Here is a 20,159-nt window from a genome sequence, read left to right as displayed (position 1 = left end):
AGGACGAAATCGAGATACAACTTTTCTCATTTTACGCGTTAGTCCTACCAGGACGTTTCAGACCAGGCTTGTCCAGGGAGCTTCTCGGCTGCCCGGATGCAACTTTTGGATATCGCACTCAAGCCGTGTTAGCAAAAAAACCGTACAACCTACTGCTTCGCGTTTTGCGAGTAGATGAAGTTGGCCGCTGCAAACCCCATCAGCCACGGCCCAAACCCATCCAAGCCCGGCACACTCACCAACAGGCACCAACCCATTCTCCTCCGCCCACTTCCTGACCCCCATCCTCTCCCCATCATAACCCCAATGCTGCCTATCCTTCGGCTTCGACAGATGCAACTCCCGACTCGTCCCGTTCGCGGGCGCAAACGCCAAGAAGACGTATCGATGCTTGCCCGTCTTGGGCGGCGGGCCGGGCGGCTTGTATTCCATGATCTCCTTCAGCCCCTTCGCCGCTGTTTGGGTCGCGGCCTCCATGTCTGCGGCATTGGCTGTGCTCTCGCTGGATAATGGCACGCCCGTGGCGATCCAGTGGCACATCTCGGACCATTCGGGGTTGTCGCGGGAGGGCGCGTCGGGGTCGGTTAGAGCGACGGTGTAGGTCATGTTTGAGACAGCGGAGCTGGCGGAGGAGGTCGGCTCATCGTGGAGCTCGAGGGAGGGGATTTCTTGCACATCGTCGGGCTTGACTGTGTTCCCGAGTTCCGCTTTTTTGTGGGAGGGCCAGGAGACTTTGAGGGTTAGGGAGGGGAGGAAATCGTCAATGACTGCACAATTGAAGGGTGTTGGGGTCAGTTCCAAACGCCGAAGTGAGTGCAGAAGTGCAGGTTACCCGTCGGGATTATCTCTGCTCTCTTGAGCCTACCGTGGATGAGCTACAACGTAGTCATGTAAATGAATGCTTGCAACCTACTCATGTCGGACATTCAAGATACTCTTGGGCTTGGTCCCTTGAAGTACTTGCTGCTCGGTAGGCAGAGCGTGAGTCCCCAAGCATAGCTGGAGTAACTGGATGATAAGAAGGGCGAGAGATACAGAAGACATGATTGATGTCGGGCGAAGCTTCAGCCCTCGCTTACAGACGGCGGCTGATGGCTGTACCACTCTGGGCAGGATTCGGGTCGGAGCTTGAGATGCAGCGGAGAAGATCATTTCAAATGGGCGAGGTCAAGTCACGATAGATAAGGGCAACGATGAGGCTCAGCAATGCGTGGGCGTGTGCTTTCCCCGCATTCCGGGGAAGCTCTCCAGCGGGCGTTCCCCTGCAGATCACTACGTCACCTGTATGCAAGCTGCACGCTAATGCAACTGCAAGCTGATAGCTGACATGTGGAAATCAAAATATCGTCTGTCTACGAAGGGTGATAAGGAAATTCGAACGCCTCAGTAAGAGCTACACGCTTGAATTTGACGCATCTCAACGAAAGAGCAAATTAGAGAATGCCGCCGAAACAATGTAGCCACCAGAGCGAAAGGGTATCTAGCGCATGCTTTACGAAGCCAGACGTCTGCTTGAGAGGAGGAAACCCAGGAAAAACAAGAGCAATCCAGCGCCGTCGCTAATCGATGAAGAATCAAACTCGTCAAATGGACTCGGCCGCAAGGACGGCCTGGCTGTTTGTGACGAAGCCCATGTTCGTGGCGATGTTGTACTCGGTGACCTCTTGCGCTCCAGGAACCATGGTCATGGTGCCGGTGCAGTCGCTGAGCAAGAAGCAATCGAAGCCAGAGTTGTAGGCGTCGGTGACGGTGCCGAAGACGCACTGATCGGTGTTGACGCCGGCAAAGAGGAGGGTCTTCTTGCCACTTTCGCGGAGATAACGGTGGAGAGGTTCGTCGCGGTGGGACAAGCCGCTTTGGCGGGCCTTGTCGAAGCAGAGATCGTTCTCGGTCATGATTGCTTTGAACGGCTCGAAGATGTCGGCATTCCACGTTCCCTTAAAGAGGCAGCGACCTTGGCCGTCGGGAAGCTCGGCGCCTAGGCCTACATGCCACCCATAGCCCTTCTGCTGGGCGAGGTTGCGGCAGAAGCCTCGCTGAACAGCAGCCGGCATCACTCGGAGGTCATGCTCGTCGATGCCCCAGTTCAAGAACACGACTTGGATCCCCTCCCGCCTGCACCGCTCGATGACCTTCAAGGTCGGGACAACTGCGGCCAAGCCCGCCTGATGGTCGCGGTAGTGCGGATGAACGAAGTAATTTTGCATGTCGATGATGACCAGAACGGTCTTGTCCGGGTCGATCAGCGCTCCGCGGTGATTGGCGACGCCATCGTCGGCATCAATTACCAGCTTCCTGGCGGAACCTCTCGAAAGGTCGAATCGCTTCGTTTCTGGGATGTAGAACCACTGGTCTTGGCCGCCGAAAGGGACCGGCTCCGACCAGTGGGCCTGACTGACTTGCTTGACGGTGACCGGACTCTCTGTTGGGTAGACTTCAATTGCTGACGGGGCCATTCGCAGGCCGGGCTGTTGCGGTGGGATTGGCCTGCGATAAAACTTAGTGCTGGTGATACGGAGCAGCAGTTGCAAGTCCAAGGGCGCTCTGTGCAGCTGATGGTGGCGAATATCAGGAAGGCAAGTTGGAGGAACTTACTTTTGTAGGAGACGTCGGAGACAAAGGACCAGAGGCGGGGTGGTTTTCAGAAGGCGAAATATGGTGTGTGTGAGTGTGTGAACAAAGGATGTTTTTTGAGTGGGTCACAACGGCTTTGCAACGGGTGATCGAAGCGACTAGAAGCGCGACCAGGCAATCACTCAGGCAGCAAGACAGCGTGGGACGAAGGAGACATGGTGTTTTCATGTACGCGCCTTCCTTTATACAAGTCTCACCTCAGCACTATCAAGATTGCCCAGCTGGGTAGAGGTTGGAGCTGATAACGAGCTCCGGAATAGATAGGAGGGTCCGAGGTACATTCGTTTTGTAATGGGAATGTGAGGCGGAGCGTGCGCCGGATCCCCTTGAATTGCAAGAGGGCGCCGGGACTGCATGTCTTCCACTTATTGCTCCCCGCACGACAGCAGAGCGGTCTGCTCGAGCCTTATCAATGCCTGAATGCTCATAGACACCGCGACCGGCGATCAACAAAGGTTTGGGACGATGCTGCAGGGCACGCGATGTCGGACTTTTTGCCGGTCCGGTACCTGGCGGCGCGTTGAGCACGTGAGCACGCTAGCCTGAGCCAGGCCTCACCGAAAACCTGGCCGCAAGCCCATCGTCACAGGCAACGGAGACGAAACATCAGCCAAAGACCACAGACACCATCTTTCCACCCATTCCATCGACTTCAACATACCTCGTCTGCAAGAAGCTGGGGCCTGTCACCTTGCGCCTCCGAAGCTCAACAGCAACCGCGAATTTTCCCGCAGCGCCTGGTGTTTACGCCGCTTGCGCCGCGTAAGAATTTGAGAGAGCCCCAACAACTCACCGGTACATCAGCTTCCCGACAGCACTGTCGCCATGGCGTCTTTCGGCGAGGACCTCCTCGCGACTGTGAACAAGCTGCAAGACTTGGTGTTCAATACCATTGGCAGCGACTCGCTGGATTTACCTCAGATCGTATGCCCCACCCAGTCTCGCGAACTCGGGACTTTAAAGCTAAGAAGAATGGCAGGTCGTGGTAGGGTCGCAGTCATCCGGCAAATCCTCCGTTCTCGAGAACATCGTCGGCAGAGACTTCCTACCTCGAGGCAGTGGTATCGTGACCCGGAGACCGCTCATTCTCCAACTCATCAATGTTCCCAGCGAAAGGGATGACCGGCCAGAAAACGATGAAGTTCACATACCACATACGCCGGCAAGTGTTGCGGGGCAACAGGAGTGGGCAGAGTTTCATCATATACCGGGGCAACGTTACTATGACTTCGGCCAAGTCAAAAGAGAGATCGAGGCGGAGACGGCGCGGTTGGCCGGGAACAACAAGGGAATTAACCGGATACCGATCAACCTGAAGATATACTCGCCACATGTGCTGAGCCTGACACTTGTAGACTTACCAGGTCTGACAAAGGTCGGTCACATCGCGAATGCCTCGGCTAGGGAAGGGAACTGACGTATACTTGCAGGTGCCCATTGGTGATCAACCATCAGACATTGAGAAGCAGACCCGGAACCTAATATCAGAATACATTGCGAAGCCCAACAGCATCATTCTCGCCGTGTCCCCTGCTAACGTGGATCTGGTCAACTCGGAGGCACTCAAACTTGCTCGACACGTGGATCCTATGGGCAGAAGGACCATCGGTGTGCTTACGAAGCTGGATCTCATGGATCATGGCACCAATGCACTGGACATCCTTTCTGGCCGAGTTTATCCTTTGAAACTTGGTTTTATCGGTGTCGTCAACAGGTCGCAGCAAGACATCCAGGGCAACAAGTCGCTAGCCGACGCGCTACAAGCAGAACGCGAATTTTTCAGACACAATCCGGCATACAGGAACATCGCAAACCGATGCGGGACGCAGTTCTTGGCTAAGACCCTCAACTCGACCCTCATGAACCACATCAGGGAACGATTACCGGACATCAAGGCGCGCCTCAACACTCTAATGGGCCAGACGCAGCAGGAGCTTGCAAGCTACGGTGACGTCGCTTTTACCGGCAAGGAGCATCGCGGATCCCTCATACTCCAGCTAATGACGCGCTTCGCCTCCTCCTTCATCTCATCCATAGACGGCACGTCATCCGAGATCTCGACAAAAGAGCTCTGTGGCGGCGCTCGAATCTACTACATCTTCAACTCCGTCTTCGGCAACTCGCTCGAGACCATCAACCCCACGCACAACCTCTCCGTCCTCGACATCCGGACCGCCATCCGCAACTCCACCGGCCCTCGCCCCAGCCTCTTCGTGCCGGAACTCGCATTCGACCTCCTCGTCAAACCCCAGATCAAAATGCTCGAGATACCCAGCCAGCGCTGCGTCGAGCTCGTGTATGAGGAACTCATCAAGATCTGCCACACGTGCGGCTCGACCGAGCTCAGCCGGTACCCGCGCCTCCAGGGGAAGCTTATTGAAGTGGTATCGGACCTCCTCCGCGAACGACTGGGACCGACATCCCACTACGTCGAGTCCCTCATCTCGATCCAACGCGCCTACATCAACACCAACCACCCCAATTTCCTCGGCGCTGCCGCCGCAATGTCCTCCGTCATCAACGACAAGCAGGAGAAGGAGAAGAAGGCCGCAGCGGCCGAGGAGCGCCGCAAACGGGAGCGCAGGCGGCTGAAAGAACTGAACGGCGCCAACGGCACCGAAACCCCCGAAGACGAGGAGGAGACCGAAGTTCCCGGCGGCGCTGGGGCGCAACAACTCCCGGTCCGCGGCCACTCCTCAAAAGTAACGCGAAGCATGTCTCCAGCGGTAGTCGGCAGGGGTTCGATATCCGGCGCTGTGAACGGCGCGCGTGGGGCGTCGCCGCCACGTTTCGCAGGCCAGGCGGGCGGCACGGCGAGGGATAGTTTCTTGAACTACTTCTTTGGCAAGGAGGGCGGCATGCCGAGTGCCATGACGCAGCAAGCGGTCACGGCGGGGATTCTGCCGGATCGACCGGGGAGCAGGCATGTGAGCCAGAACGTGGAGCCGAGCTTCGCGGCTAGTTTGCGGAGGGGGGAGACGAGGATGCCGGAGCGGCAGCATGTGCCGGAGGTGGCGGTGGGGGATGAGTATGATTATAGCGACAGCCCTTTCGTAAGTTTGCCCTACCCCCCTACCCTCTACCCCTGCTTCTTCTCGCATTGAAGGTTAGGAGCAAACAAAGCTAACCTCCCCACACAGTCCTTCGACGAAGCTCCCGCCCTCACAGAGCGCGAGGCCCTCGAGACAGAACTCATCCGCCGCCTCATCTCCTCGTACTTCAACATCGTGCGCGAGACCATCGCCGATCAGGTCCCCAAGGCGGTCATGCACCTGCTGGTCAACCACTCCAAGGACGTGGTCCAGAACCGGCTCGTTAGCGAGCTGTACAGGGAGGATCTGTTCCAGGAGCTGCTATACGAGGACGACGCGATCAAGGCGGAGCGTGAGAAGTGCGAGAAGCTGCTCAAGACGTACAAGGAGGCGGCGAAGATTATTGGGGAGGTGTTGTAGGGGCTGAGGGGAATTGTAGGCTTAGATTGCGGCCCGCGGCCCGCGCCCCGTTTTTGGGGCAGGGCACTTTGTACGAAGTCGGTTTGAGGGGGGTTTTGTCCGTTTGTTTTTTTGTGCTCCGCTCGGTATAGGGGACGATCGAGTGATGGCCGCTTGGGCCCCTTGTCCCGTCTTTTCGTTCCTGTTTCTGTGTCGCGCGCGGACTGCGAGGTTCCGCTGTACAGATTATCAGGCGGCGTTGTCGTCACGGCGATCACGGAGCCGTTAGATGTATCATACGTCTTGCATGCAGGAACTGTGCGAAGCTACCTTCTTCAGCCACGTTATGGCGCGGAGAGCCGCCCGCCGTGAATAACATCGAGGCCTCTAAATCAAACCCGCTAGGCCTCCGGGGCCCAATGCAAATGCTCCCACGACGCATTTGTGACGGAGGAGACGGAAAGTACCCCGTAACTCATCCGCCCTATCCCACGGGCGTTCGTTCCCTGTGCCGTTATATATGCTCTTCAATTGCTGTAGCAACTACCCCCAGCCCCATTTATATGAGCGGGATTGTATGAGCGGGATTGTATGAGCGGGTTTCTATGAGCGGGTTTCTATGAGCGGGAGTCTCACCACATTCCTTCGCCAAAGCCAGATCAAGTCGGCCTCCAGGGAAAATCCTCACCTCAGCGCGTCCACAACACCTTGAACCTTCACATCCCCACCCTGTGCTGGTGTTTACGAGGTCATAGTAATTACATGATTCGGCTCGCCGCGCTCAAGGCATCGATCTAGTGTGTAGCTGATGGCCAGCGTTGATGGTGTTCGTTTTGCCACCGCCGTGATTGAAGCTGTCGGTGCTCATGCGGATAGCGGCTTGCGGCGGCTGGGCGAATCGTGAGGGTCCTGCGAGAGGTCTTTTATTGGGAGAGCGGAAGGAAATTGGAATGGGCGGATGAGCATGGGCAAAGGGAGGTCAGGTATTCCGTTTGATTTTGGGGTAAGGCCTCTTTGATTTGGGGGAGATAGGTTGGAGCTCTGGGCTCATTCACGCATGGCTAAGACAAGTGTATGAGGGGGCGAATTGATCTGGCACTGTCGTGTTGCAAGAGGTATATTCAAACTGGAGATACTACGTAGGTATAGAGCATTGGTATCGTCCGGTGCAGCATCCACGAGTACAGAAGAGAAAGTAAACACAAGAAACACTTTTATGCAAATTCAAGTACAACCATCCCATTACCGACATACGAGATCGTTTACCAACATCCAGCATCTCTTACCTTGAAAGAATCGGCATGAAAATAAACGCATCTAGAACGTCATCTTCTTGCCCTTGAAGTCGCCGAAGCCGCCACGGTTGGTAGTCCCGCCTCGTCCACCACGGTCGCCAAAGCCTCCGCGACCACCACCCCGGCCGCCGCGGCCACCGCGGTCACCAAAGCCTCCACGCCCGCCGCCACGGCCACCACGACCGCCACGATCGCCTCCACGACCACGGCCACCGAACCCTCCGCGGCCACCACCGTTGTCAGGCTTCGGTCCGGCAAAGTCGAGACGGATGTTGCGGCCGGCAATATCAGCGCCCTGCATGGCGTCCAAAGCTCCTTGAGCCTCTTCGATCGAGGCGAATGAAACGTATCCGAAGCCCTTGAGAGAGCCGGTGTCTTGGTCGGTGGGCAGCCTGACGCTCTGGACGGTGCCGTACTCGGCGAAGGCTTCGCTGACCAGGTCGGGAGTGGCGTCGAAGGAAATGTTGCCGATGAAGAGGGTATCAGCAGGCGCGCTCTTCCTGTCGCCAAACTTGTCGGCGCGGGCATTGGCCTTGTCCTTGAAGCCGCCGGGTGTATTGTTGTCACGCGGCGTACTGAAGTCGACGTTCATGGCGCGGCCATCGAGCTCAGCGCCGTTCTTCTCTGCCTTGGCCTTTGCGGCATCAGCAGCGTTGGCAAACTCGACGTAGCCAAAGCCCTTGGATCTGCCGGTAGCCTTGTCGGTGATGACTCGGCATCCAACGATCTCTCCGAACCCCTCAAACTCGCGCGCAAGCCAGTCCTCGTCGACGTTCCAGCTGAGACTGCCAACGAAGAGATTCTTGATACCGTTCGAGTCGTCGGTGCTCGCAGTGGTCTTGGTCTTCTTGGCGACAGGTGTGGCTTCGGCTTCGGCCTTGCGCTTCTTGGACGGTTCCTCTTGCTTGGACGGCGCCTCTTGCTCGCTCTCGCTCTCCGAAGAGGCATCGGACTCGGCGTCAGACTCGTCGGAGGTGTCCTCGGAGGTAGCCTGAGCACGTTAGCGATGATCGCACACTGGCAAGAAAAGACGCTCACCTCATCAGCCTTCTTCGCAGCACCGTTGGGCTTGGCGGCAGCGACTGGTGCCTTTGCGTCCTCCTCGTCAGACTCGGCATCTTCCTCATCAGACTCGGACTCGGACGAAGTATCATCAGCGCCCGCCTTTGCATCCCCGTTCACAGCGCCATTGACCTTGGCCGGAGCCTCTTCCTCGTCAGAGTCAGACGAGCTGGCCTCATCGTCCTCCTCGCTCTCACTGGACTCGGAAGTGTCGTCCTTCTTGGCAACCTTCGCAGCACCGTTAGCCTTGACAGGCACAGGAGCTTCGACCTCAGATTCGCTATCGCTGCTTTCGGAGCTGGCGCTGGTCTCGGCCTCACTCTCGGACTCAGAGGAGCTCACTGGCGGGGGCGTCGGTGCCTTCTTAGCCTTCTTGCTCTTCTTGTCCTTGGCGTCGGACTTCGAGACGGCCTGCTTGGCTACCTCCTTGCTCTTGGCCTTTGGTGCCTGAGACGGCTTGGTGACGCGACCTTCCTTGACTGATGTGAGAGCCTTTGTAGCCTTCTCGGCGACTACCTTTTTGGCATCGCCGCCCTTGACCTTGCTTTTGGCCATTGTGTGAAGTGAAATTCTGTTTGACTTTAAGCGGTCAGCAACACTGACAAGACGTGAGGGCGATACTTGGAAGAAGCTAATCCCCAAGTCAACGTAGCTTCAGGTCCCAGCGCAAGACCTTTTGAACAGTCCCTTCAGACAAGCTTAGAAGCAAGTCCAGGTATGTGTGTGTGAGGTACGACAGTGCAGTCGACGCTCAAGCTTTCTCTCGAAGTGCGGCGAAGCCAACAAGCCCACAAGCCCACAGATTCTCGAGTCCGCCACTTGGCGAACAAGCCCACAAGTCACAAGCCCACAGGAAGTCGCCCTTCAAGGCAGCGTGTTCCCACAAGTGGCCGAGAAGATGATAGCGACTGGTGTCAAGAAGCCCTCTGTAGCTCACAAAGCCCACAGGTGTCTCGCGCCGGCTGTTGAAGCGCGCAGGTAAGCCCACGGGTGAAGGAACCGACGAACCGATGGTATGTCTCTCAAACCTCTGGTACACGAAGCGTATATCTAGTAGTTCCCTCTGGTAAGTCCCTCTGATGATGCGACTCGAATTTGATTGCGACAGAATGTGAATCCCACAGAAATGTTGGTTGGAGGAAGAGTGGAGGGAGAGGCTGGCGAAAGTTTTCTTAACTGACTAGCTGACTTTTCCGAGCTATGGCCAGCCGAGCCGAGCTTCAACAGATAAGATAAGATAAGATAAGATGAGATCCCAGATCCCGACTTCAACCCTGAACACCATTTCAAACTATGTCAAGAGTATCGCAAACAATATAATGCTTCCAATCACCGTCCGATGACACCGGCTTCCACCCATAAGCCTCGAAGAAGGCGAAAAGCCGACGATGGCGCCCTGGCTCACCCCGCGCACGGCACTGTCATCGTCGACGCTGCGACAAAGCAGCAGCGGCCAGCGTTCCCCTTAGTCGCCTTTCTGTGGCCAGCGAAGGGAACAGTGTCGCAATGGGTGCTGCTGCCTCTGATCGTCATGGCCGTAGGCCTGTTCCGCTGGACCACCGGCCTCTGGGGCTACTCGGGCTTCCAGAAACCGCCAATGCACGGGGACTTCGAGGCGCAGCGACACTGGATGGAAATCACCACACATCTGCCCATGACGCAGTGGTATTTTCATGATCTGGAGTGGTGGGGGCTTGACTATCCGCCGTTGACAGCGTACCATAGCTGGCTGCTCGGCAGAATGTGAGTAGTAGGCTCTGTAACTCCCTGGTATACCTCGTACTAACTTATGGACAGCGGCAGCATTATCAGCCCCTCATGGTTCGCCCTGTATACCTCTCGAGGCCTCGACGACCCGCTCCTAAAGGTCTACATGCGCGCGACAGTCTTCGTCTCCGAATACCTCGTTTACGTTCCCGCCGTCATCGTCTTCCTCCGGCGCTACTCCCGCCTCCAGGGCGTCAACACGTGGGAATACTCCATCGCGCTCGTCGCGGTGCTTATGCAACCAGCCACCATCCTCATCGACCACGGCCACTTCCAGTACAACACCGTCATGCTCGGCTTCGTAGTCGCCAGCATGTCCAGCATGCTCGCCGGCCGTCTCCTCTGGGCCTGCGTCTTCTTCGTCGCTGCCCTCGGCTTCAAGCAAATGGCGCTCTTCTACGCGCCAGCCGTCTTCGCCTACCTCCTCGGCAGCTGCCTACAGCCCCGCCTTTACCCCGTCCGCCTTTTCGGCATCGCGTTCACAACGCTCATCTCCTTCGCGGTGCTCTTCCTCCCGCTGCTCTTAGGCACAGCCTACGACACCCACCGCAACCTCCCCACCCGCTTCCTCCCCGCGCCCCCGCTCCTCTCAGCCCTCCCAATCCCCCTCAACGAAAAGGCATGGCACTACCCCGCCTTGCTCCAGCTCGCCCAAGCCACCCACCGCATCTTCCCCCTCGCGCGCGGCCTCTTCGAAGACAAAGTCGCAAACCTCTGGTGCGCCCTCCACACCTTCCACAAGCTGCACCGCTACCAGACCCACCTCGTCTCGCGCGCCGCGCTCCTCGCCACCTCCGCCGCCATCCTGCCCCCGACCGCCATCCTACTCTGGCGGCCCCGCAGGGCGCTCCTCCCCTGGGCCCTCGCGGCCACGAGCTGGGGCTTCTTTCTCGCGAGCTACCAGGTCCACGAGAAGAACGTGCTGTTGCCGCTGCTGCCTGTGACGCTGCTGCTGGGCGGGGAGGGGGGCCTGCTGCCGAGCACGAGGGCCTGGGTCGGGTTCGCGAATGTCTTGGGGGCGTGGACGTGTTTCCCGCTCCTGGTGAGGGATGGGCTTCGGCTGCCGTATTTTGTGCTCACGGGGCTGTGGGCGTGGTTGCTGGGGGTGCTGCCTGCGTCTGTGGGGGCGTATAGGCCGCAGGTAGAAGCCAGCAGCAGCGGTAGTGCTGGCACCAGCGCGGGAAATAGTAGCAGTACCGCCGGCGAGCTGAGCTGGCCGGAGAAAGCGCTACACTTCGCGTTCTATGCGGGAATGGTGGCTTGGCACATAGCGGAGGCGTTCGTTCCGCCGCCGGCAGATAAGCCGGATCTGTGGGTCGTGGCGAACGTGCTACTCGGCTGTGGGGGATTCGTGATATGCTATCTCTGGTCATTGTGGGGGTTGGTAGTGCGGAGTGGGCTCATAAAAACAGGCGGAAGCGATATTGGGACAGCAAGGCATGGGCATGAGAAAAGAGACTGAGGTTGTAGAAGATAGAGCCGCATGGAGGGATGCATTGGCGGTTAAAAAGGTGGACGTTCGGGTGCTTCATGGCACCGTCTGTATGTAGTGTAAGCATAATTCTCAAATCTACAAGGGGACCATTCTTCCCCGGAACGATCTATTCTCATAGCCCCCCCCTTAGCTGGCCAAAATGGAACCGTGACAACCACAAGGCTCCAAGGTTCAAACTTTGCCATCCGACTTTACATGGTGTGCTGGTAAAATTGGTCCGCCAGCATGCTGGGATCCCCGGTTCGTAGTTCTGAGTGCTCATTGTAGACCACTTGTGAATTTTATACCACAAATCTCGACTTCAGCCATCACATACGGCCATAGATCAAAGAGAACTGGGTATCCCGTCCGCTCTGCCACTTCATAAGCTTTGAATCGGTAGATTAGTAGTTAGGCGGGTGACCACTAGCGAATACCTACTGCTGTATGTTTTTCGCTTTTGCCTTTAAGCAGACCTTCTACATTCTTTGTACTCTAGGTCTTATGCTAGAACCAACAAGCTATAGCCACTCTAGGAGATCTCACGGAGATCGGTCTGAGTCCTGATAGATAAGCCTTAGGTCAGTGGTGCGTCATGCATGAAGACAAGAGATTTATTTTGCCAGATGTGCAGAACGAGGAAGCATAGCTGTCAGCCAGCTCCGGAGCAAGTCGCAAAACGTCGAAGCATTCTTGTTGTTCGGCTCAGCTATCCGTATTAAAAGCAATGTTTGCTGTCATGACATCGTAAGCTAAAGATTACAAAAACGCTATCGCAATTAAAAAGACTAGCAATGACGAAGAGGGATAGCAACCGTTCCAACACCACCCTTTTTTCCGGTTTGTGCTGTATCCCAACAGCTGATATAGTATGGAGAGCCCTGTAGCACGGAACGCCGCGCTAGAAATACAAAGCAAAGAGAGCAAAAACATGCAGGTAATTTGGGTGGGAGCTGAGGACTCGCGCATCTCAGCCGTACTGACGAGTAGTTTCCGTGCAGTTTCGGCGTTGTTCCGGTCAGCCGCTCGGTCTCTAGCCCTTCACGCTCCTCATCTTCTTCAACAGCCTCCTCACTAACCCCACCTGCCTCGTGCTCGGCGGCGGCGTCGTGAACGGACAGTGCGAGCCAGTGATGTCGTCCGTCATGGGCGGCAGCGCCTCCAACGCTAACGGATCTCTGTCGTCATGCAGTTCATCTGCCACAGCTTTGGCCTGAACACCAGACTTCTGCCAGCCGTACAGCTCGTCGTCCGCAGCACGCAGATCCGGTCGCGTCAGGGTCACCCGCAGCGTCATCTCCCTGTTGCCGGCCATCGCCTCAGCATACCTCGTCTGGCGGCCGCACGGAAGCGGGAAGCTGGTGTTGTCGAGCGAGGAGCCGTTCGAGGACGGCAGGCGCCGCATATAACGGCTGACGCCCTGGCCGTCGCGGGGCGTGACTGGGCTATCGCCGTCGCCAATCGTGCTCGTGTCTTCGTCAGAATCCGAGGAGTCGTACTTGGTGTACTCTGGGGCGTCGTCGAGGAAGGAGACAGGATCACCTTGGAGGAAGGTGAGGACGTCGTGATTCACTTGGCGCGGCGCGAGTTTGTGCCGTGGGTGACTCTCGGGAGGTGTTGAGGGTAGTTCTGCGGATGTGGACGGAAAGCCAAATTCTAGCACCTCGTCGAACTTTTGGGGCGATGCCAGGTAGAGTCGGAGCTTGGCCCTGGCCTCTGGATCCATGTAGTGCTTGGCTTCGGGGTCAAATATCGGTCGGGAGGTCTCACTCTGGCCACTGGAAGTAGCTCGCGATCTCCGCTGGTGATTCGACAGGGACCATGTTGGAGAAGGCAATGGAGAGACCGAGGATGTCGAGTAGCGAGCGAAAGGATTCTGTTTCAACGACAGGGTGTGTCGTCGGAACGAGCCTCGTCGTTGTTGCAGGCTTGAGCAAGCCTCGAAGGGGAACATATCCGCAGAGTGTTCTATGTCAGCCTCTGCACCTTGGTGGGTGTTGTCCCGGCCGCAGCCGAGTACGAAGTTCTCGGAAGATTTCGGCTTTTCGATGGGTAGCGGTACAATGCTCTCCTCTGCCTGATCTCGTCCGCGCGATGTAATCTGTCTGAGTGTCAGCGTCGGTATAAACAGGTGACGACACAAAGCTCGCTGGGCTACGGCGTTGCTCTTGTACGCAGTGAAGTAGTGTGGCGAGAGGCTTTCCAACAGATCACCGACGGTATACAAAGTGACCTCAGACTCAGGGAGTCTCAATCGTCATTCAATTGCGATGAAGCGTCCACAATACATGAAGAACGTGCCATTAGAAAAAGATTGTGTGGTACTAACCTGCTGCAGTGCCTCATCTGCGGCATCAAGTAGTACGGTCTCACAGCGAGCGGCTAGCAGCACCTGCTCCTCCCTCGAGAAATATCGCCTCTGTACTTTGTCTGGCAAGGAGACAAACCATTGGGCTTCGGCCTGGGATATCTTGCAGTCCTCTCGTAGGGCGTGGGACTTCCTAAGTCGGTTCGGTGACCTGCTTCCTGGTTTCTGAGCAGCCAAAGCTGAGGTTGCTGTGCGAGTACGGCGATGGCCGGTGATCGACGGTATTTGCGAGTCAGCGGCTCTGATATATGGCAGGCCAGAGTGCTCGGCAATGCGTAGCCGTTCCAGGGACGAAAAGTACTTTCGCCTGCGAGTCATTGTCAGTTGCCGTTTGAGAAGCTGCCGCGCACCGCAGGAACGACTGGAGAGATGCAGGAACACAACGGGTGGTGGACAAGCTTGACCGCTTGTTCGATGAACACCAAGTGTCTGAAACATGACAGATGTAACGACACCAGCATGACTTCTCCAATGGTTTTCCTTGCTCTTCAGTTCATACCAGCGTTGGTGCATGGAGCGGTGTCGTAAAGGGAACAGCAGCAATTACTCACTGGACAGATGTTGGCAGGGCCTCATACTCAGCTTCCGTGAGCAAGGCGGAGGCCATGTTAGCACTGTAGGCACGCCGTGCAGCTGGCCGTGTCGAGCCCCGGCGTGACGGTCGGGGTGAGGCATCAATTGACAACGGAGCAGGGCATCGTGGTGCGGGAGAGGGCATTATGAAGGTTGAAGGGTTGATGCCGGGCAGCAGGTCAGAAGAGAACGGATGTGTGCGAATGGCCGGCATGCTGCTGCTGCTGCTGTATGTACGCCTTGCAGGTGCTCAATGCTGTGCTCGCGGGCACCGCCATAGTTATTGTGTGGCACGCTGAAGCAGCGATGATGCCGGCTGACGGCATGCACAGACAGGGTGTCCTCCCCACCGGTCACTTACAGCATGACAGTACCGCGGGCCAGACGCTTGTAGGGCGTCTACAGAGCGAGATGGCGTGCCTCTCGAGCGATAGCACTGTCAGAGCTGGAGGGCTTGCTGTCGCTTGAGTTCTTAGCTCGGGACGCCAGGAACAGCTCCTTGGTCGAGCTGCGGATCGGCCCCTGAGGGGAAACGACGGAATGGATGTGGCGCCCACGCTATCGCTAGCTATGCCCGAAGGGGTCACTAGCGCGTTCGAGCTTGGCCTGTGCCTTCCTTGTTCCTGGCTGGCGGTCGTCCCTGGCGGCAAGCCCGATAAAGCATCCACCCATCTAACAGACCACTTGTTTGCTTCTCCCTTCGATGATCGAGAGAAGGCCTCTCCGCGAGCTCTTCAGCGGCTTCCACGAGGCAATTCCCGTAGCAAACAAGAACTTTGCGAGCGTCAACTGGATGCACGTAGCCAGCCGTGCGTCGCAGCCATCCTTGCCTTGTGTGTCCTCGGATGCGGGAGCCCTGCAAGTAATCAAGGACCTTAAGCAATCGTTCTCTGGGGGGCCACACACTGCGACACTTCTCGTCCCTTGGATCCATTTTCTGGGGCCGTCTTCAGGCCGTGGTTCTCCACCGCTGTCAGCGGGAAGGCCTGGCTAGGTATCCATACTGTGTCTCAGAGCGGTTTCGTGATGATGATGATGACGTGATAACAAACCGCACGCATCTACTCTGTCTCTCTACACAAACGGACGCTAGGAAATTCGCTTCGATGGATTCTCGGGATGGCAGGCTTACGTCCGTAACTACCTAGCGAGTCGAGGTTTCGAAGGCCTGGACGCCAAATAATCCTTCGGCGGTTGCGGGATGAGATCTTCTGTGCCGCTCGCAAGGCGCACCTAGCGGGGCATCTTGTTTACGAGGACCAGGTCGGCATTGCACTAGATCGCCCCTAACGCGCCCCGAACTGTCATCCTTCTGGCTGTTGAGCACACGGCTAGTGGGGTGTCTTCGTCTTGTACGGTAGAGCCGTTGTTTACGATGACAGGTCCGGCACGAGCGCGATAGCCTCGTTGTAGCACTCTCTCACGCGCCAAACAAAACGAAAGTGCATCGGTCCTGTTTGGGAGCGCGCGGCTCCGTACCGACGATCCGCCCTCTCCCGCTCCTGATCAGGGGATCCACGTGTAAGTCAGAGCTGAGGCCAGTCACGGCAAAGTAATCCTTCAGCCTGTGCATGGGATCCCCGTTCAAGGACCGGAGCTGAAGCGCTTCGCGGCATTGAGAGCCTTTCAGCTTCTGCACGTCTTGCAGCCACTACCGCGTGCTGGAACACGTCAACCACGGCTGACAACAATGTTGCCTTTGCGCACCAGCATCAGCTGCAGCCAGACGACGGGTCGCAGCCTATGACAGATGCCTTGAGCCTTCTAATGACGCATAACGTGCGTGCATGCTGTCAGGGAGCTGTCACTCCGGGTTTTCGTAGCGGCATTTGCCCTTCATGTGAGAGCTCGTTGACACGTGGGTGGGTACTCTTCTGCTTCCGAAAAGGAAGTGTTGCGGTGGGAAGATGGACGTGGAGTGGATCTGCTGCTGTGCCTCACAACCTACTTGAAGCAGCTTCTGAACTCGTCCGCATGTCTACTGCAGTCTATTCATCACCAGAGTCCTCTTAGTTCCATTCATAGTCATTAAAGAAATGAAAACACGTGAGGCGCGGGAACCCGTCACCGCTTTGCCATCGTTGAGACCTCATCTCATCAGTGCACCTATTTCGCACCTTCGAAGCGTTGCCCAGGCAGAGCGGCTTCTTCATGCTACAGCCTGTTCCCACCTGAAACGTCGAGCGGACCATGCTAAGGGCGTGTCTATTCTAGTTGTTCAGACCTAGCAGCAATAAGCATGTTTGGTGAGAAGCTTGCAGTCTATGTGGCCTCCCACGCGGGGGACAAGAATGCGCGGACTCCACATCTTAGTATTTTGTATCTAAGAACATGTGCACGTTACACAGGATTGATTTAACCTAGTTATCGGTTTCATTTTGCAGCAGCTTCTGGGTTTGGTGTTTATGGAGTCCGCGTATTCTTGTTATCGGCGTGCCTCCCTACCCATGTGCACACCTCTACCTAGAAAGACCACTGGTTAAGTCGTCTGCCACATGCTGTAAACCCGTTACTCCACTAAGCAGGTGCTTGATCCAACAGTGAGATATGCGTCAGGCATGTGAAGATGCTGTACAGCATCTGCAGACTGCCCATCGGACTTGAGAAAGAGGTAGTTGGATGCAGATAGCCTTCTTCACTATCCGCTCTTTCCCCTTTCCTACACCGATTGGCTCTTACGCCGGCAGCTTGTATACCCGGCCATAACGGACCCTATCCACGCCATCCAAATGAAATGGTGGTGAAGAGGACTCGTTCATCATGACTTTTGCTCCAGCATAGTCTCATCAAGCCAAATTATATTCACGTCTCGCGCTTAAAATTGGCGTCTCAAGGGAGATACGACAAACTGCCCTACCGCTCTAGATTTAGTACAATCAGGCCACAACTGAGATCACAGCTTACACGCCTAGAATGGACTTCCGTCACTGCAGATAGGTAACCCAACGTATCCCAGATTGCATCTGCACACACACTCCTCAAGATCCCCTCCAAGCGGACGATCTTTCCAGCAGAAGTCCCACCGATCGGAACACGATGTGTGGATATGCCCAACGCTCCAGCCAAGATACTATCGTGCTTCCAAACAGCCCCGATGACAGGCCGCGACAGTCCGCGTAATGGTCTCAACGACCCACACCACGTGCGTGCCCTCGCAATGCGCCAGCCCTCCCGGCCCTCCCCACCGTGACCCCCCATCCACACGCATCCCCCACGCATGCCGAACACACCATCCAGACCTTCCCATAAACAACCTACACCCCCCCTCCCCGCTCTCCAATCCCCTCATCCTCCTCCCCCAACGCATACCAAAACGGCCCCTCGGTGCCCTCTCTCCCGGGCAACTCCGGCTCCTCGCCCGCCCTCAGATCCTCAAACCTGACATTGAGCAGCCGGATCTTGAGGCCGTAACCCTCGATCATGCGGATCAGCTTCGCCGTGTCGGCGGTGAGGGGCTGCTGGTTCAGCAGCATGAGGAGGCCGTCGAGCCACTCGGCCGCCAGGGTCTGGGTCGGGGGGTGCAGCTCCAGGAGCGTCATTTCTCTTCTTTGGGAGTCGGGGGTTTTGGAAGAGGACGAGGAGGAGGAGGAGGGCTCGTAGCCCGTGATGGTGATTTTGGTGTGAGCCGCCCCGGGGCCGTTGTTCCCCGCCGCCGCCGTGCCGGTCCGGATCGTGCTGTCTGAGCCGCTGCTCGACGGCGCGCTAGCCGCAGCGTCGGTCGAGATGTTGCTCGCGACGCTGACCACAGTGCTCAGATCAATCTTGTTTGGCAGGCTCTCCAAGGCGGGGCTCTCGTCCTCCTCGGTCCTGGCGTCGAAGTCCGCGAAGTGCAGGTACCGCCTGTTGTGCGAGAGGCGGACGAAGCGCCAGATGGAGGGGACGGTGCGGGCGAGGGCTGCTTTGCTGATGGGGCCGGTTTCGGAGGACGGGTAGGAGAGCGCGTGCGGGAACCAGGCGCCGGAGAGGAGGCAGCGGATGCGTTGTTCGCGGATGAATTGTTGGGCTTCGTGGTGGAGTTCGTCGCGGAGTTGTCTGCAATGGGGGATATTAGTTCAAACGGTCTGAAGGGGGTTCGGGGGAGGTTGGGAGGGAGGGGATGCGCACTGCAAGTGATGGCCCCACGCGTCCTCGTACGTCAGTTCTAGCAGCTCCATCTGTAGATCTCGTAACTTGCGGTACTCGAAGTCTGCGAGCTCATCTTCGACATCCTGGACATCTCGCGTGCGAGGCGCTTGGCCGACGACCTGTTCGACGAGGATCCGGACCAGTTCCTCCACCTTCTCGAAATCCTCCACCTCGGCGCCCGTGGCTTTCCACAGCCTTAGAAACGCGTTCAACCCACTCGTGTGCAGCCGACTCCACTGTAACAGCAACGGCTTGAACGCGCGGTCCAGCCCCGTCTTCGACTCCAGCATCGCATACCTCCCCTCATCGCTCTCCGGTTTGTCGATTTCGAAATGCTCATGCAATATCCCCGTTACTGCCAGACTCGCTTTGGCGATCGGGCACCGCTGCTCCGCCGGCTTTGTGGACTGCTCGAGCAGCAATTTCTGGAACCCGTCCTCGTTCTTGCGTACAAAGTCCGTGAGGTCCATCATCCCTAAGAACCCTGTCTCTTCGAACTCCCAGGCTGGCGACTCGGTCTCGAAGCCTAGACGGCGCCATTTCTCAGGGTGGTGTTTTGCGCTTCCCGCCACGCCGTCCCGGCTAACAGGAGGCTTGGAGGGCGGATTGCTCGCGAGGTGCAGCCCCTTGAGTGCACGCCGGTGTTCGGGCTTGTCCAGGTCGATCCGCACATCCCTCCATTTCCGCAGGAGTGTCTTCGTCAGAGACTGGAACTCGAGGATCGGGTGTGCGAGGTCTTGAAGCGCCGTGCTCTGCATCAACACATAGACCGCCTTTATCACCCCCAGATCCTGCAGCCGCTTTATGAACTTCGGCCACTCGGTGTCTGCGTCGCTGGTGATGGCGTCGCGCATCAGCGCGTTGATGAGCTGAAGCGCGTTGGCGCAGAGGGCGTGGTCGGCGGAGGACAGGCGGCTGACCAGCATCTCGAGGAACTGGGGATGTACCGCCACGGCGGGTTTGAGGGCACGAAAACCGAAGGCCCCAGGCTGGGAGGTGCGATTGTGCGGGTGTGAGACGACGGCTACGAGGATGGACATAGCCCCTCGAAGGATGTTTACCAGCGGGTGGGTGACGACAAGCTCCACGACCTAGAGGTGAGGCGCTGGTAAGCAGTGGTCCCTGGCAGTGTAGGAGGACATGTATACTGCACCCGCTCTATCAAGTCTTGGGTGACATGATCCCAGCCAATGTCCAGCTCCAGCAGGCGGGAGAAGGAGGTCAAGCTGTAGGCCAGGGTGTTGCCATTGGCATGTAGTGCCAGAAAGCGCAGCTTAGGCAGGCCGCCTTGGTGTATGAATGCATCGGCGAAGGATGGGTCGCCAATGGCAGACTGCAGCTTGAAGGCGGCCATCTTCCGCACTGAGTCCTCATCGCTGCTCAGGCGCTCGACGAGCTCGGAGATGTTGGTGTTGTCCATGATGGTGACG

General features: G+C 57.2%; 7 protein-coding genes across 7 annotated transcripts; 2 read left to right on the top strand and 5 right to left on the bottom strand.

The window, feature by feature from the left end:
- Window positions 1-149: 149 nt before the first annotated feature.
- On the bottom strand, window positions 150-1,044 carry W97_01149 (uncharacterized protein; the record flags this gene model as incomplete). The annotated part of the gene is made up of 4 exons (XM_007779058.1): window positions 150-187; window positions 240-767; window positions 833-861; window positions 914-1,044. The coding sequence occupies 4 exons, from the start codon at window positions 1,042-1,044 to the stop codon at window positions 150-152; spliced, it is 726 nt and encodes a 241-aa protein (XP_007777248.1).
- A 539-nt stretch (window positions 1,045-1,583) lies between these two features.
- W97_01148 (uncharacterized protein) lies at window positions 1,584-2,456 on the bottom strand (the record flags this gene model as incomplete). The annotated part of the gene is made up of 1 exon (XM_007779057.1): window positions 1,584-2,456. The coding sequence occupies one exon, from the start codon at window positions 2,454-2,456 to the stop codon at window positions 1,584-1,586; it is 873 nt and encodes a 290-aa protein (XP_007777247.1).
- A 1,003-nt stretch (window positions 2,457-3,459) lies between these two features.
- On the top strand, window positions 3,460-6,086 carry W97_01147 (dynamin GTPase; the record flags this gene model as incomplete). The annotated part of the gene is made up of 4 exons (XM_007779056.1): window positions 3,460-3,558; window positions 3,614-4,009; window positions 4,065-5,691; window positions 5,758-6,086. The coding sequence occupies 4 exons, from the start codon at window positions 3,460-3,462 to the stop codon at window positions 6,084-6,086; spliced, it is 2,451 nt and encodes an 816-aa protein (XP_007777246.1).
- A 1,296-nt stretch (window positions 6,087-7,382) lies between these two features.
- On the bottom strand, window positions 7,383-8,977 carry W97_01146 (uncharacterized protein; the record flags this gene model as incomplete). Its single annotated transcript, XM_007779055.1, has 2 exons — window positions 7,383-8,351; window positions 8,399-8,977. The coding sequence occupies 2 exons, from the start codon at window positions 8,975-8,977 to the stop codon at window positions 7,383-7,385; spliced, it is 1,548 nt and encodes a 515-aa protein (XP_007777245.1).
- A 784-nt stretch (window positions 8,978-9,761) lies between these two features.
- Window positions 9,762-11,651, top strand: W97_01145 (uncharacterized protein; the record flags this gene model as incomplete). Its single annotated transcript, XM_007779054.1, has 2 exons — window positions 9,762-10,165; window positions 10,220-11,651. The coding sequence occupies 2 exons, from the start codon at window positions 9,762-9,764 to the stop codon at window positions 11,649-11,651; spliced, it is 1,836 nt and encodes a 611-aa protein (XP_007777244.1).
- Window positions 11,652-12,696: 1,045 nt separating this feature from the next.
- On the bottom strand, window positions 12,697-13,617 carry W97_01144 (uncharacterized protein; the record flags this gene model as incomplete). The annotated part of the gene is made up of 2 exons (XM_007779053.1): window positions 12,697-13,441; window positions 13,553-13,617. 2 exons carry the CDS (start codon window positions 13,615-13,617, stop codon window positions 12,697-12,699), a joined length of 810 nt encoding a protein of 269 aa, XP_007777243.1.
- A 4,241-nt stretch (window positions 13,618-17,858) lies between these two features.
- W97_01143 (uncharacterized protein) lies at window positions 17,859-20,149 on the bottom strand (the record flags this gene model as incomplete). Its single annotated transcript, XM_007779052.1, has 3 exons — window positions 17,859-18,636; window positions 18,709-19,820; window positions 19,883-20,149. The coding sequence occupies 3 exons, from the start codon at window positions 20,147-20,149 to the stop codon at window positions 17,859-17,861; spliced, it is 2,157 nt and encodes a 718-aa protein (XP_007777242.1).
- Between the last annotated feature and the right edge of the window lie 10 nt (window positions 20,150-20,159).

This window comes from Coniosporium apollinis (genome assembly GCF_000281105.1).
Source record: "Coniosporium apollinis CBS 100218 chromosome Unknown supercont1.4, whole genome shotgun sequence".
NCBI classification, from domain to species: Eukaryota; Fungi; Ascomycota; class Dothideomycetes; genus Coniosporium; species Coniosporium apollinis.
The sequence above is the reverse complement of the archived record's forward strand: the minus strand, read 5'-3'. Positions and strand labels throughout refer to the sequence as shown.